The sequence below is a fragment of the Lepidochelys kempii genome, chromosome 2 (genome assembly GCF_965140285.1).
Source record: "Lepidochelys kempii isolate rLepKem1 chromosome 2, rLepKem1.hap1, whole genome shotgun sequence".
Classification (NCBI taxonomy): domain Eukaryota; kingdom Metazoa; phylum Chordata; order Testudines; family Cheloniidae; genus Lepidochelys; species Lepidochelys kempii.
In genome coordinates this window covers 142,544,447-142,559,349 of record NC_136381.1, presented here as the reverse complement: position 1 = coordinate 142,559,349, position 14,903 = coordinate 142,544,447, and the positions used below count along the sequence as shown (strand labels likewise).

Here is a 14,903-nt window from a genome sequence, read left to right as displayed (position 1 = left end):
CACTACGAAATTAGGTTGTTTTTATAGAAGTCGATTTTTAGAAATCGATTTTATACAGTTGATTGTGTATGTCCTCACTAAGCACATTAAGTCAGCGGAGTGCGTCCTCAATACCCTGGCTAGCATCGACTTATGGAGCGGTACACTATGGGTAGCTATCCCACAGTTCCCGCAGTCTCCGCTGCTCATTGGAATTTTGGGGTAAGCTCCCAATGCCTGATGGGGGAAAAAACATTGTCGCGGGTGGTTTTGGGTACATGTCGTTAGTCGCTCCTCCCTCTCTCCATCAAAGCAATGGCGCCTTTTTTCCTGGGTTACCCGTGCAGACACCATACCAAGGCAAGCATGGAGCCCGCTCAGCTCACCGCTGCTTTTGCGAGCATTGTAAACACCTCATGCATTATCTTGGAGTATGTGCAGAACTGGGCTAAGAGACGCCAGCACGATGACGATTGTGATGAGACATGGACACAAACTTTCCTGAAAGCATGGGCTGTGGCAATTGGGACATCATGGCGGCAGTGGGGCTGGTTGATACACTGGAACGCTGATTCTGGGCCCGGCAAACAAGCACAGACTGGTGGAACCACATAGTGTTGCAGGCATGGGATGATTCCCAGTGGCTGCGAAACTTTCACATGCGTAAGGCTACTTTCCTCGAACTTTGTGAGTTGCTTCCCCCCCCCCCCCCCGAAGCACAGGAATAACAAGATGAGAGCTGCCCTGACAGTTGAGAAGCGAGTGGCGATAGCCCTGTGGAAGCTTGCAACGCCTGATGGCTACCGGTCAGTCGGGAATCAGTATGGAGTGGGCAGGTCTACTGTGGGGATTATTGTGATCCAAATAGCCAGTGCAATCACTGACATTCTGTTGTCAAGGGTAATGAGTCTGGGAAATGTGCAGGTCATAGTGGATGGCTTTGCTGCAATGGGTTTCCCTAACTGTGGTGGGGCGATAGACGGAACGCATATCCCTATCTTGGCACCTGACCATCTTGGCAGCCAGTACATAAACCTCAAGGGGTACTTCTTATTGGTGCTGCAAGCACTGGTGGAACACAAGGGACGTTTCACCAACATCAACGTGGGGTGGCCGGGAAAGGTGCATGCCGCTCTCATCTTCAGGAACTCCGGGCTGTTTGAGCAGCTGCAAGAAGGGACTTACTTACCAGACCAGAAAATTACCGTTGGGGATGTTGAAATGCTAATAGTTATCCTTGGGGACCCAGCTTACCCCTTACTCCCTTGGCTCATGAAGCCGTACACAGGCAGCCTGGACAGTAGTAAGGAGCAGTTCAACTATAGGCTGAGCAAATGCAGAATGGTAGTAGAATGTGCCTTTGGACATTTGAAAGCTTGCTGGCGCTGTTTGCTGACTAGGTTAGACCTCAGCGCAGCCAACATTTCCATTGTTATTGCTGCTTGCTGTGTGCTTCATAATATCTGTGAGAGTAAGGGAGAGACATTTATGGCGGGTGGAAGGTTGAGGTAAATCGCCTGGTGGCCGATTTTCAGCAGCCAGACACCAGGGCAATTAGAAGAGCACAGATAGGCACGCTGCGCATCAGAAAGGCTTTGAAAACCAGTTTCATGACTGGTCAGGCTATGGTGTGACAGTTGTGTGTGTTTCTCGTTGCTGCAAACCCTCCCCCTTTGTTGATTTTAATTCCCTGTAAGCCAACCACCCTTCCCCCTTCGATCACAGCTGGCAAAGGAAAAAAGTAACTATTGTTTTGAAACCATGCATTCTTTCTTTATTAATTAAAAAAAAAAAAGTGAGATAACTGACAAGGTAGCCTGGGTGGGGTGGAGTGCAGGAGGAGGGAAGGACAAGGGCACACTGCTTATTGTAGCCACACTACAAATCAAAACTGCTTGAATGACAGCCTTCTGTTGCTTGGGCCATCCTCTGGAGTGGAGTGGCTGGGTGCCCAGAGCCTTCCCCCCACCGCGTTTTTGGGCGTCTGAGTGAGGAGGATATGGAACTTGGGGAGGAGGACAGGCAGTTATACAATGGATTCAGCGGGGGTCTGTGCTCTTGTTGGCTTTTCTAGAGCTCCAACAGACGCTTCATCATGTCTGTTTGCTCCTCCATTAGCCTCAGCATCACCTCCTGCCTCTGCTCTTCGTGCTCACTTAATGCTTTCCTGGATTCTGCCACTGAATGCCTCCATGCATTCAGCTGTGCTCTATCAGTGCAGGAGGACTGCATGAGCTTGGAAAACATGTCAGCGTGAGTGCGGGTTTTTGTTTTGGTTTGGTTTTGGTTTTTTTTTCCTTCTAATCTGCGATAACCTCAGGGACAGAGATGACAGGGGGAGCATAGAAACATTTGCACCTGCAGGGGGATAAAAAGGGAGAGTAAAATTTAAGATGATACATTTCTGAGAACAAAAGGGAGACTCTTTCACAGTGAATCAAGCAATTCACAGCAGACAGCACACGTGCTTTAGGTACAAGGTCTCATTTTGCCTTTTATGTTGAGCGCCTGCCAGTATGGTGACACATCACACATGGCTGAGCAACAGAATTTGGTTTCCAGGCAGCCATGGTAAGCCTTTTGGTACGCGGGGTTGGCTTCTTACGCCTTCATAACATGTGGGAATGGTTTCAAACTGCAGCACCATCCTTTCCCATAGCAAGCAACGCTGGTTGGGTTTGCCATTTGAAAGGAGGGGCTTTGGTTTTTGGGTGGGTGTGCAGTACACTTCTTCTCCCGCTCCACCACATAGCTATTCTCTGGGATGATCCCTTCATCCATCCACCCGCTGTGTGGCTATTCTCCAGGATGATCCCTTTTAGCCAAGCGCAAACAACCCAGCATGAATGGGGTCCTTTTACTGTTCCCTTACAAAAATTCCCCTATTTCAACCAGGTGACCATGAATGATATCACTCTCCTAAGGCTAACACAGAAAGATAAAGACCGAATGTTGCTTTAATGCGACCAAAACACAGGACCATTCGCTGCCATGCTTTGTGCTGCAATGATTCCAGAGTACTTGCTACTGGCTTGGCGTGGTAAAGTGTCCTACTGTGGAGGACGAAATAAGGCAGCCCTCCCCAGAAACCTTCTGCAAAGGCTTTCAGAATACCTCCAGGACAGCTTCATGTGTATGTCCCTGGAGGATTCCAGCTCCATCCCCAGACACGTTAATAGAATTTTCCAGTAGCTTTACTGGCTGCGAATGCATTCCAATTCTTCAGGGCAAATCAAACATTAAGCACTATTGCTTTTAAACCCTGTACTGTAGTTACAGATGTGCACTCACCAGAGGTGCCTTCTCCGCCTTCGGGGTCGGGGATCCCGCCTTGGGAGGGTATTGGTTCCAGGGTGATGAAAAGGTCCTGACTGACGGGGAGAACAGATTCACCGCTTGCCTGCTGTGCATGCTTCTCTTCCTCATCCACAAAATCCTCCTCCCTGTTGCATGAGACTCCCCCCTTGCAGATGTCCATGGAGGGGGGGGTAGTGGTATGGTCCCCCCCAGAATGCCATGCAGCTGATCATAGAAGTGGCATGTATGGGGCTCTGACACGGAGCAACCATTTGCCTCCTTTGTCTTTTGGAAGGCTTGCCCGAGCTCCTTAACTTTCACTTGGCACTGCTGTGTGTCCCTGTTGTAGCCTCCACCATGCCCTGTGCGATTTTGGCATATATATTATCATTTCTTCTTTTTGATTGGAGTTCAGCCTGCACAGATTCTTCTCCCCATACAGCAATCGGATCCAGTGTCTCCTTTTCGGTCCATGCTGGAGCTCGTTTGTGATTCTGGGGGGACTGCATGGTCACCTGTGCTGCTGAGCTCGCCATGCTGACCAAACAGGAAATGAAATTCAAAATTTCCTGGGGCTTTTCTTGTGTATCTGGCTAGTGTATCGGAGTTGAAAGGACTGTCCAGAGCGGTGACATTGGAGCACTCTGGGATAGCTCCCGGTGGCCAATACCGTCTAATTGCATCTGCACTACCCCAAATTTGACCCAGCAAGGTCGACTTTAGCACTACTCCCCTCACCAGAGAGGAGTACAGAAGTTGATTTTAAGAGCCCTTTAGTTTGACGGAACGGGGTTGGTTGTGTAGATGCATTTATTTTAAAATCGACCTAATGCGGCTAAATTTGACCTAACCCCATAGTGTAGACCAGGGCTTAGTGTAATTCTAGACATCCATTTTTTAAAAATTGCTCTTAGTTGTGGTTATTCAGTCTACGTGTTGACTGAACAATAATTGTAAACATAATTTGAAATTTTTTTCATTATTTCTGTAAAAAGCCTTTCAGTTCGCTTTTAGCTAACTGTTCTTTCTTCTCTTTGGGTTTCCGAAGACCAACTGTTCCACACTCCCCCACTTGCCTCCATGTAATACCCTAGCATGCACTCTAACATCACACCAAAGAGTCATGAGTACTGGAGCTTGCCTACTGAAAGAGAGAACTTTATTTCCCACTATTGTATAATTTTTAAAATCTTTCACTATTTCTACCTGACATCCTGTGGGATGTGAACTAAGAGCATTAAAAACTAGGGCTATCAAGTGTTAATTTAAAAATTAATCATGATTAATCGTGCGTTTAAAACAACTAATTGTGATTAATCACTTTGTTAAACAGTAATAGAATACCATTTATTTAAATATTTGTGGATATTTTCTACATTTTCAAATATATTTCAATTAAAACAGAATACAAAGTATACGGTGCTCACTTTATATTTATTTTTTATTGCTAATATTTGCACTGTAAAAACAAAATAGTATTTCAATTCACCTAATGCAAGTACTGTAGTGCAAACTCTTAATCATTAAAGTTGAGCTTACATTTGTAGAATTATGTACAAGAATAACTGCAGTCAAAAATCAAACAATGTAAAACTTTAGATCCTACAAGTCTACTCAGTCCTACTTCTTGGTCAGTCAATCGGTCAGAAAAACAAGTTTGTTTACACTTGCAGGAGATAGTGCTGCTCGCTTCATGTTTACAGTGTCACCTGAAAGTGAGAACAGGCGTTCACATGGCACCGTTGTAGCCAGTGTTGCAAGATATTTATGTACCAGATATGCTAAACATTCATACGCCCCTTCATGCTTCAACCACTGTTCCAGAGGACATGCTTCCATGCTGAGGACTGGTTCTGCTCGATAACGATCCAAAGCAAATATGTGTTCATTTTCATCATCTAAATCAGAAGTTACCAAGAGAAGGTTGATTTTCTTTTTTGGTGGTTCGGGTTCTGTAGTTTCTGTATCAGAGTATTGCTCTTTTACGACTTCTGAAAATATGCTTCACACCTCGTCCCCCTCAGATTTTGGAAGGCACTTCAGATTCTTACACGTTGGGTCGAGTGCTGTAGCTATCTTTAGAAATCTCAGATTGGTACGTTCTTTGCATTTTGTCAAATCTGCAGTGAAAGTATTCTTAAAATGAACCATGTGCTGGGTCATATCCGAGACTGAGTGGACTTGTGGGATCTAAAGTTTTACATTGTTTTGTTTTGAGTGTAGTTATGTAACAAAAAATCTACATTTGTAAGTTGCACTTTCACGATAAAGAGATTGCTTTACAGTAGTTGAATGAGGTGAATTGAAAAATACTACTTATTTTGTTTATAATTTTTACAGTGCAAATATTTGTAATAAAAATAATATAAAGTTAGCAATGTATACTTCATATTCTGTGTTGTAATTGAAATCAATATATTAGAAAATGTAGAAAAACATCCAAGAATATTTAATAAATTTCTATTGGTATTTCTATTATTGTTTGACAGTGTGATTAAAACTGCAATTAATCGTGATTAATTTTTTTAATCACGATTAATTTTTTTTTAGTTAATTGTGTGAGTTAACTGTGATTAATTGACAGCCCTAATGAAAACATAAGTATGAAAAATGCATGATACCAAGGGTGTAGGGTGGTAGAAATAGGTTTGTCTGGTCTTCGGATGGACAGTTTTATATAAAGCAAAAATAACTTGCTCACTTTCCCGTCCAACACATTCTGCAATGCTGATGAATGGTGGGTGTGGCATTGCCAGCTGAATGAATACTGGGCTATTAAATGGAAGGAAGCCAGTAACGGGGTATCACCTCTTCAATCCCCAAAAGACTAACTTGTAAGTTAAATAACATGTTCTGAAATATGCCCTTGCCTTGTGTGAATTAAAAAATCAAGATGTCTTTGTACCTTAACCTGAGTAGTGTTTATATTGTTGTAATCCTTATTCTTTCTCACTCATTCCCTTCCGGCTGTTTGTCAACGTTCATTCGTATGTTCACTGTCTTGGTTTATTGAAGTGACAGTTAAAAATGTGAATGAATTGGCTCATTTAACTAGTTATTCTCAAGCAGTCAGAACAAATTCAATGACCATTGAAACAGAACATTGCACTATATTATTTTAGTCCACCATTGTCATGTTATTTTACAAAAAGAGCCATGATGAGAGAGCGCTGTTTACTTGCTTCGAAAGAAGATTCTGATTGTTTCTGCAGCGGTTGTCATAAGGTGGGGTAAGATCCTGGATCTGCTACTAAACAGCATTTTTTAGCAATTTACTAAGAATCAAGTAATAAACAGTTACATGATTTAGGGCACTTACATACTCTTCAGAACTACTTTTTGCAAATTGGAACACTTACCATTGCGTATATACTCATTAAAAAAAAAAAAAGCTTCTCAGACATGTATACTTGCAAGTTAGGTCAGGTCTGCTGTATTTTAAACTTGTAAAAGTTAAATCTGAAACTATTCAATTTTGGTAGTAGTGTGCCTAAATTTTTATTGAGGTGTATCAGAACAGCAGGTGATCATGTACTCTGTATATGGTCTTGTACTGACCATAGTATCTGGGAACTTTCCAGTTAAGTGGCATGATTAATGCTGTCATATATGGTTTATTCTTTGTCTCACCTTCTCCCAAGGGGAAAATTGTGTGCTCAGTGCATAATTTGCATTGGATCATAATTGTTTCACTACTTAAGTAGAGAGGGGGATGAGGCAAAGTCTAAGCGTTTACTCTGGATTATATCCTGATAAATTTGGTATGAGTTGTGGCTTTCAAATTTATCTTGTAATTTAGCCAAGTACCCAGGATATTGTCCATATTGTTATCCTTTGTTGTGTTGCTTTGTAACAATGTAAGTTGCATTAAGTATGTTTTTGGTGAAAACTGGGATAATTAGAGGATATCTTCTAAAATAGTTAACTTCAATATATAAATTCGTGATAATCTGACTTGAAATCATTATGGTGAGCTGAAATGTAACTCACGTCACAACATCCTGCTTAACGTCTAGAGTTTTCTTATCCAGTGATTGATTTGGCTAATAGCTGTAAATTCTGGATGTAGTGACATCTCAGATAAAGATGGTTTCAGTGCTGTCTTTCAGTATCTTTATTTATTTTGCGTGTGCGTAGTCGTCTGGCCAAGCGATGGCCTCTTCGGTGGCGTGATGCTGTTCTACAAGGCCACCGCTGAACCTCGTCAGCAGGCATTCATTGACCATGTGCATCATCATCTGTGTTGCGCCACAGCTGCACAAAGGGCTGTCACAAAGGCTCCAGCGATACTGGTTGGCTGCACAGAGACCTTGCCCGGTCCAGAACCTGTTCAACAGGGACCACTAGCGATGGGGCAGGTCAAAACCAGGCAGGCAAATTGTGGGGTCGGCGGCAAGGAACTGGTTGGGGATTATAACAGATATCCATTCCTCTCGCCAGAGTGTTTCTGCCCTAACATCCTGGCATGGCGGATGAGACCATAATGGGCAACGTGATGGCAAACATGCAGCTGGTGTTTTAAAAGGTCATTGTGCAGCGGCAGACTTGGGTTGGCGCGTACTTTTTCCAGTAACTTTCCCAGTGGCAACCTCTCATCTGATATGAAGAGGAGCAATATTGCTCAGAACTGGAAGCCATGGGAGTGGAGTCGGACGCAGGGTGTCAGAGATGATGCTCATGGCGGCATGTAACTGCATATCCACCAGTTTGGTGTGTGACGATTGATTCCAAACTAGTGCGCGGTACTCCGCCACTGTCTTTCAGTGGTTTGCCAAGTCACTTTGCATGTCCTTTTTTAAAGTTTTAACTGTAGACCTGACTTGCAGGGCAATGGTGTAATGAAGTGAGCTTTTTAGAGGAAAGAGGAAATGTTAAAACTGGGCTTAACCTGGTGTGGTCCAGTTGATAACTTCTGATTTAGATTTGGTTGTCATTGACATGCTGTGTCCATGTTGTCAAGAGGTTGTAGCTTTGTTGAATTCATATCAATTTCTTGCATTTTTAATCGTTTGGTGGAGACGTTTTAGCAACAATGAAAAACGAGTGAATACTGGATGATTGATACAAAATCCTTACATCCTTTGAGCCTAACTCTGAATGTGAAAGCTGCTAGACTATTTTTACGCTTGACTGCAAACCACTCCTCACCTCAGAAGTGATAACTAATTTACTGTGCAAACCATCCAGATAATGCAGGAAAATAGAACTTCAGTGACTAATTGCATCAGGACATCATTTTTAACCAATCCATATGATCAGAATTAAAGGCTGCATATTTTATGTGAAGGTCAGAAGAGGAGGCGGTGATATGTGTTGTAAATGGTGGATTTTAGTGGATTCAGGTAATGAGAAGGTAAAACAGCTGTAGGTTGTGTGAGCAGAATGGATTGATTTAAATAAAAGTAATTTAAGTCGAGTGGAAAGCCTTGATTTAAATGATTTTAATCAACTTCTCCACTGGTACTTCTGATAATTTTCTGAAGAAAGGTGCACTCTCATTGGTTGAAACAACCATTAAAATGCTGATTTACAACTAAACAGAGCCTTTACAGTAGATTTGATATAGTGTACAGCAAAAAGATGATGTAACTATATATATACATTTATTTAAGAAGTTATATAGCTCATTATTTTCAGATTCTTATTAATTGTATGTTTTAGTATGTTAGAAAAGGGTGAATGATATATTCCTTATTTGATATATGCCATATTTATGAAGGTTGACCTCAAAAGTTAGATATTTTTTCCCCTGATTTTTCTTTATATAGAAAAACAGCCTTTAATTTAAAGTTTTTGATCGAGGTGTATGGATTCAGTAAGTTTATTTTTATTTAAATGTTTTAAGAGATTATAGTAAGTGTAGGCCTTAACATTTTTGTATTAAATTCAGTTTTCATTTTAAACCGGCTTATTTTTAAAAATAAATGTATTGTTATTTATATTACAACAACAAAATCTCCCAACTTGTGTATCTCAAATTAAAAAAAATTCTGATTTAAATTTAAAATAACTGATTTGTATCCACCCTGTGTACACTTGAGACTTGTGGAAGCCAGCCTCTGCACTCAAAATTAATGTGCCTTGTGTGTCCAAATACCTGATTTTGTGGATGTGATCAGGTACGTAGACATTCAAATAATCTTTCTTGGGTCTGAAAATTATTGTGGGAGCAAAAGGGAAGCCCGCAAAAGGTAGGGCTCAGAATTTTGACCAAAATATTTGCATGCCAGGGCATCTGTACTTTCTAGAGTTAAGTCTTGTAGATGCTCATCTTACACAGCAGATGGCATATTCAGTGTCTTGCTTAATTTTTGAAATACATTTCTTATTAATAAAGTGAAAGTTTTATTTCCTTATTGCTGTTGATAGGTTGTGTTTTGTGGCCCTGAGTGTCTAAGAAGTTTAATATAGGGAGTATGTGATTGCACTGTATAATGAAACCTGGACTTTAATGTGTTCACTTTAATAAATGTTCACATATATTAAAACGTTTAGTTGGACTCTTCCTCTGTCTAATAAACTATTGAGCAGTTGCCTGTAAGAACATACAAAAAAATCATATCAGTAAGTCAGAGCCTGACTTTTGGCTAGCTGTGAGAGATGCAGGAGCCAGATGAAGTGATTAGAACTTAAAAATTATGTAGTATGGAAAAGTTACTGAAAAGTTAGATGAAAGTTTGTGCAACTTCCCAGACAGCTGAATGGCATAACCAGTTAATTCATTTTAAAAGAAGGAAAAAATATTGGATTGGAATAGTTTTGTTGTAGGAACTGTTTTGAGTTAGTCTCTTATGGTTTTAGATCACAGGTGGGGAAACTATGGCCCGCGGGCCACATCCGGCCCACGGGACCGTCCTTCCCGGCCCTTGAGCTCCCGTCTGGGGGAGGCTAGCACCCGGCCTCTTCCCTGCTGTCCCCCCTCCCACGCAGCCATGCCGCTGTGCGGCGGCTACTCCTGCCGCTCTGAGCGGCATGGTAAGGGGGTGGGGGCATTGGATAAGGAGCAGGAGGTCCCAGGGGGTAGTCAGGGAGCAGGGGGCGGTTGGATAGGCGTGGGAGTCCCGGGGGGCCTGTCGGGGCAGGGGCGGGGCAGTCCGGGGACAGGGAGCATAGGGGTGGGGTTTCCGGGGGGGGGGCGGTTAGGGGCGGGGGTCCCGGGAGGGGGCGGTCAGGGGACAAGGAGCGGGGGGGTTGGATGGGTCAGGGGTTCTGAGGGGGGCAGTCTGGGGATAGGAAGTGGGAAGGGGCAGATAGGGGGCAGGGTCCAGGCTGTTTGGGGAGGCATAGCCTTCCCTACCCAGCCCTCCATAAAGTTGCGCAACCCTGATACGGCCCTCGGGCCAAAAAGTTTGCCCACCCCTATTTTAGATCAATATTTTTTAGTGACTGTTTTTTCTCCTTGTGCTTTTATTCCAACAGCTGATATAATCTGGAAACAGATTCCAGATGTGTACATTTTAGGTGTTGGGTATTCTCTCTGGAGGGCCCTTGAATTTGGAATTTTCTTCTCCCTTTCTTGGCAGGGCCTGAGTTTGTTGACTTTTCTGCTGGTCTGTTGCTTAATTAGCTTTTCTCTCAGGGGGTTAGGTTGAAAAGGGAAGTCTCTTGTGATAAGGGAGGGGAGTTCTATGTATTCGGGTGATACTTTGTTATAGAATTTTAAACTTTTAGTTAAAATTTAGTTTAGGCCTATGGTGTTGGGTTTGTTCTGAGGTAATCTGGCTTTACTGGTAGGGATGATGGTATTAATGCCCCAAAACAAAAACTTCTCAAACTCTGAAGTGTCTGTAAAATAGTTCTATAAAATTAAATACATGAGTTAAGGAGAACTTGTGGTTTAAGAGTTTCATTGGCACTTGCCTGTAATGGATGTATAAAGTGTGAAGAGAGAGTGAGTGTGTTCATTTATTTTTAGCTTTGTGACTGTTTGTTGCCATACATTTTTCTTAAATATAATTTAAAAGTTACACTATTGACTGCAGTACTATATTGTGCTTTTATTGCAAGCAGATATGAAAACTGTTTTATAAAAGTGATTTTCTTTTCCTCTCAGTTTATTCCCCAGATATGCCTTCACGGCTTCCAATCCAAGACATTTTTGCTGGACTGGTTACAAGTATTGGCACAGCAATACGATACTGGTTTCACTATACACTTGTGGCCTTTGCATGGTTGGGAGTTGTACCTCTTACAGCATGTAAGTGTTAAGTTTTTGCATTGAAATACTTTCATAATGATCTTATAACAAGCTTGCGAATAGCCATCAGCTTTAATACTTCTCATGTGTTATCAACTTTGTGACTTGACCACTCATTTTATTTTAGATGTTTATATTTTGCTGTATTTTAATTACTTTATCTAAGAAACTATTCAATTCATAAACCAATAGCACAGTGCAGACAATAGCTAATAGATAGGAAAACAGAACCCATGTTAAGGGAATATTAATGAAGTGGCTCTTTTACTTACTGAATTTTTCAGAGTAAGTTTTTATTTAAAATTTTAAAATAAAATGAAACTTAAATTTAAAATTAATCCTTACCCTTTTTTTAGTTCTCCTTACCTGCCCATATAAAAGATGCACATAGGTACAACTTGATGTAGTTTTCAGTCTAAACAAAGTTGTGCACATATGCTTTCCACTTTTATAGTGTGTGCAATTATATGAATCATAGAATATCAGGGTTGGAAGGGACCTCAGGAGGTCATCTAGTCCAACCCCCTGCTCAAAGCAGGACCAATCCCCAATTAAATCATCCCAGCCAGGGCTTTGTCAAGCCTGACCTTAAAAACTTCTAAGGAAGGAGGTTCCACCACCTCCTTAGGTAACGCATTCCAGTGCTTCACCACCCTCCTAGTGAAAAAGTTTTTCCTACTATCCAACCTAAATCTCCCCCACTGCAACTTGAGACCATTACTCCTTGTTCTGTCATCTGACTGGCTGTTAAAACCCAAAATAAGTTTCAAGTTAGTTGTCTGTCTTGGGTTTTAATTTTTTGCCAATTCAAAAAGTAGGTAGTGTTTTTAAAAACTATTTCATAAGAATGTGAAGTTAATACCAAATTCATTAGAAAGGAGAAACTTCTGATGAGTAAAATTTGAGAGCAAAAATCCTTGACTATGTCTTTGGTAAAATATGGCAATAAAACTGCTCTTAAAAAATTAGCAAAGAGATGTCAATAATAAAGCAGGTAACATTGTAAATAAGAAGCAGGCAGCAGTATCTCCCATAAATGCAAACAAACATGTTTCTCTTAGCGATTGTCTGAAAAAGAAGTAGGACTGAGTGGACTTGTAGGCTCTAAAGTTTTACATTGTTTTGTTTTTGAGTGCAGTTAAGTACCAAAAAATAGTTAAATCTACATTTGTAAGTTACACTTACAGGATAAAGAGATTGCACTACCGTACTTGTATGAAGTGAATTGAAAAATACTATTTCTTTTGTTTATCATTTTTACAGTACAAATATTTGTAATCAAAAATTATAATATAAAGTGAGCACTGTACACTTTGTATTCTGTGTTGTAATAGAAATCAATATACTTGAAAATGCAGAAAACATCCAAAAATATGTAATAAATTTCAATTGGTATTCTATTGTTGAACAGTGCGATTAATCACAATTAGTTTTTTGAGTTAATTGAGTGAGTTAACTGCGATTAATCAACAGCCCTAGTCTCAATCCAAAGGGCCATCCCAAAACAAACATGAAACTATATTTTTTGTAATGTTTAACAAAACACCCCTGGAATTAAGATAGGTGCATGCTAGCTGTCACCCTGATAGTATATTCTATCCCTTTCTCCTACCCTTCTAGATTGTCTCCTCTTTGATGCCAGGACCTTGTTTTCCTCTATATTTGGAAGTGCCTACCATTCTACTTGTTACTACAATGTACAGAAGTTATTAGGGCCCTACCACGTTCGTGGCCATGAAAAATAAGTCATGGACCATGAAATCTGGTCTTTTGTTTGCTTTTACCCTATACTATACAGATTTCACGGAGCCAGACCAGTGTTTCTCAAATTGGGGGTCCTGACCCAAAAGGGAGTTTCAGGGGGGTCACAAGGTTATTTTAGGGGCATCGTGGTATTGCCATCCTTACTTCTGCGCTGCTTTCAGAGCTGGGCGGCTGGAGAGCGGCAGCTGTCGGCGGGGCGCCTAGCTCTGAAGGCAGCAACCTGCCAGCAGCAGTGCAGAAGTAAGAGTAACAATACCATACCATGCCACCCCTTACATCGGCGCTGCTGCCTTCAGAGCTAGGCAGCCAGAGAGAGAAAGCTGCTGACTGAGGGCCCAGCTCTGCAGGCAGCAGCACTGAAGTAAGGTGGCAATACTATACCACGCCATCTTTACTTCTGCGCTGGGATCCTTCAGAGCTGGGATCCTGGCCAGCAGCCGCTGCTCTCCAACTGCCCAGCTCTGAAGGCAGCACCGTCGCCACTAGCAGCGCAGAAGTAAGGGAAGCAGTACCACAACACTCTCTACAATAACCTTGATACACCCCTACACTTACAACACAGTGAAATTTCAGATTTAAATAGCTGAAATAATGAAATTTATGATTTTTAAAATCCTATGACCGTGAAATTGATGAAAATAGACCATGAATTTGGTAGGGCCTTAGATATAAGAACCAAGATGAAAATGTTTCCCTTTAAATTAGTTTGTGTGTGTAGAATGAGTGACTGCCAAAGCTGAACTTTGCATAACTATTGTGTAATCTCTCCCATTCCTTCTCTCTCCTTATCTTTCCCTTCCTAATCCTTTTATCCCTTAATTCACCTGTTTCCACTGACTTGTCCTCCCTCCTCATTTCCCCATATCTCCATTCATCATCTCCTCTTCTCCAATCACAGTTCTGTCTCTCTCCTTTGTCCTTTCACTCGTCCTACCCCTCTCTCCTACTCTTCCTCTCTCACTTCAAGTATGTCTATACTTTGAGCTGGGGGTATGACTCCCAGTTCAAAGAGACATACCTGCGCTAGATCTAATTGAGCTAGCATGCTAAAAAGAGTGTAACTGTGGCAGATGGAGGGGCTGGTCACCTCAAGTATCATACCTCTCAATCCCCAGACTCTGAAATGAGGGACAGTGACCATCAAAATGAACAACAGTAAGGGACAACACACCTTGAAACGAGGGACACAGTGAGAGATCTCACCTTTTTTTTTTTTAATTGAACAGTTTTATTTTAAAAATGTATATATGTACAAGCATACGAATAGCCTGAAACTTACTATAATGAAACTAAATTATTCTGAGTGTGAAGAGAATCCTTTATTTTATTGTAAATAGTAGCTTTCTACATAAAGTCTAGTGGCTCAGATGCTCACTCTTATCAGAGACTCCTAGCCTGCCCCCTGCCTACAGAACTCTGCTCCTCTCCCCCTTAAATTATTGAATAAAAGTGGAACTTTTCTCCATATGCCGACTCCCGAAGCTAATCCCAGGGGACCTGTGGTAGCATCAGTACAAGTTGGGGTATCAGAGTAGAGTGGTAAATAAAGCAAAGTGGAGCAACGCTTGGTCACCTGTTCAAAGAAATAAGTATTTTTGTAGAAATAAGCACATCTTTGAAGTGATTCATTTTATAAGATAGGCTTTATGAATGTGTTAATGTTTCA

General features: G+C 41.5%; 1 protein-coding gene across 4 annotated transcripts in view; it reads left to right on the top strand.

Moving 5' to 3' along the window:
- MARCHF6 (membrane associated ring-CH-type finger 6) overlaps positions 1–14,903 on the top strand; it is a 118,308-nt gene that overhangs the window by 21,598 nt on the left and 81,807 nt on the right. For all 4 annotated transcript variants that reach the window (XM_073332351.2, XM_073332352.2, XM_073332354.2 and 1 more), the window contains exon 4: positions 11,330–11,473. In XM_073332351.2, the coding sequence (XP_073188452.1) occupies positions 11,330–11,473 (144 nt within the window). The remainder of the gene's footprint in view (positions 1–11,329; positions 11,474–14,903) is intronic.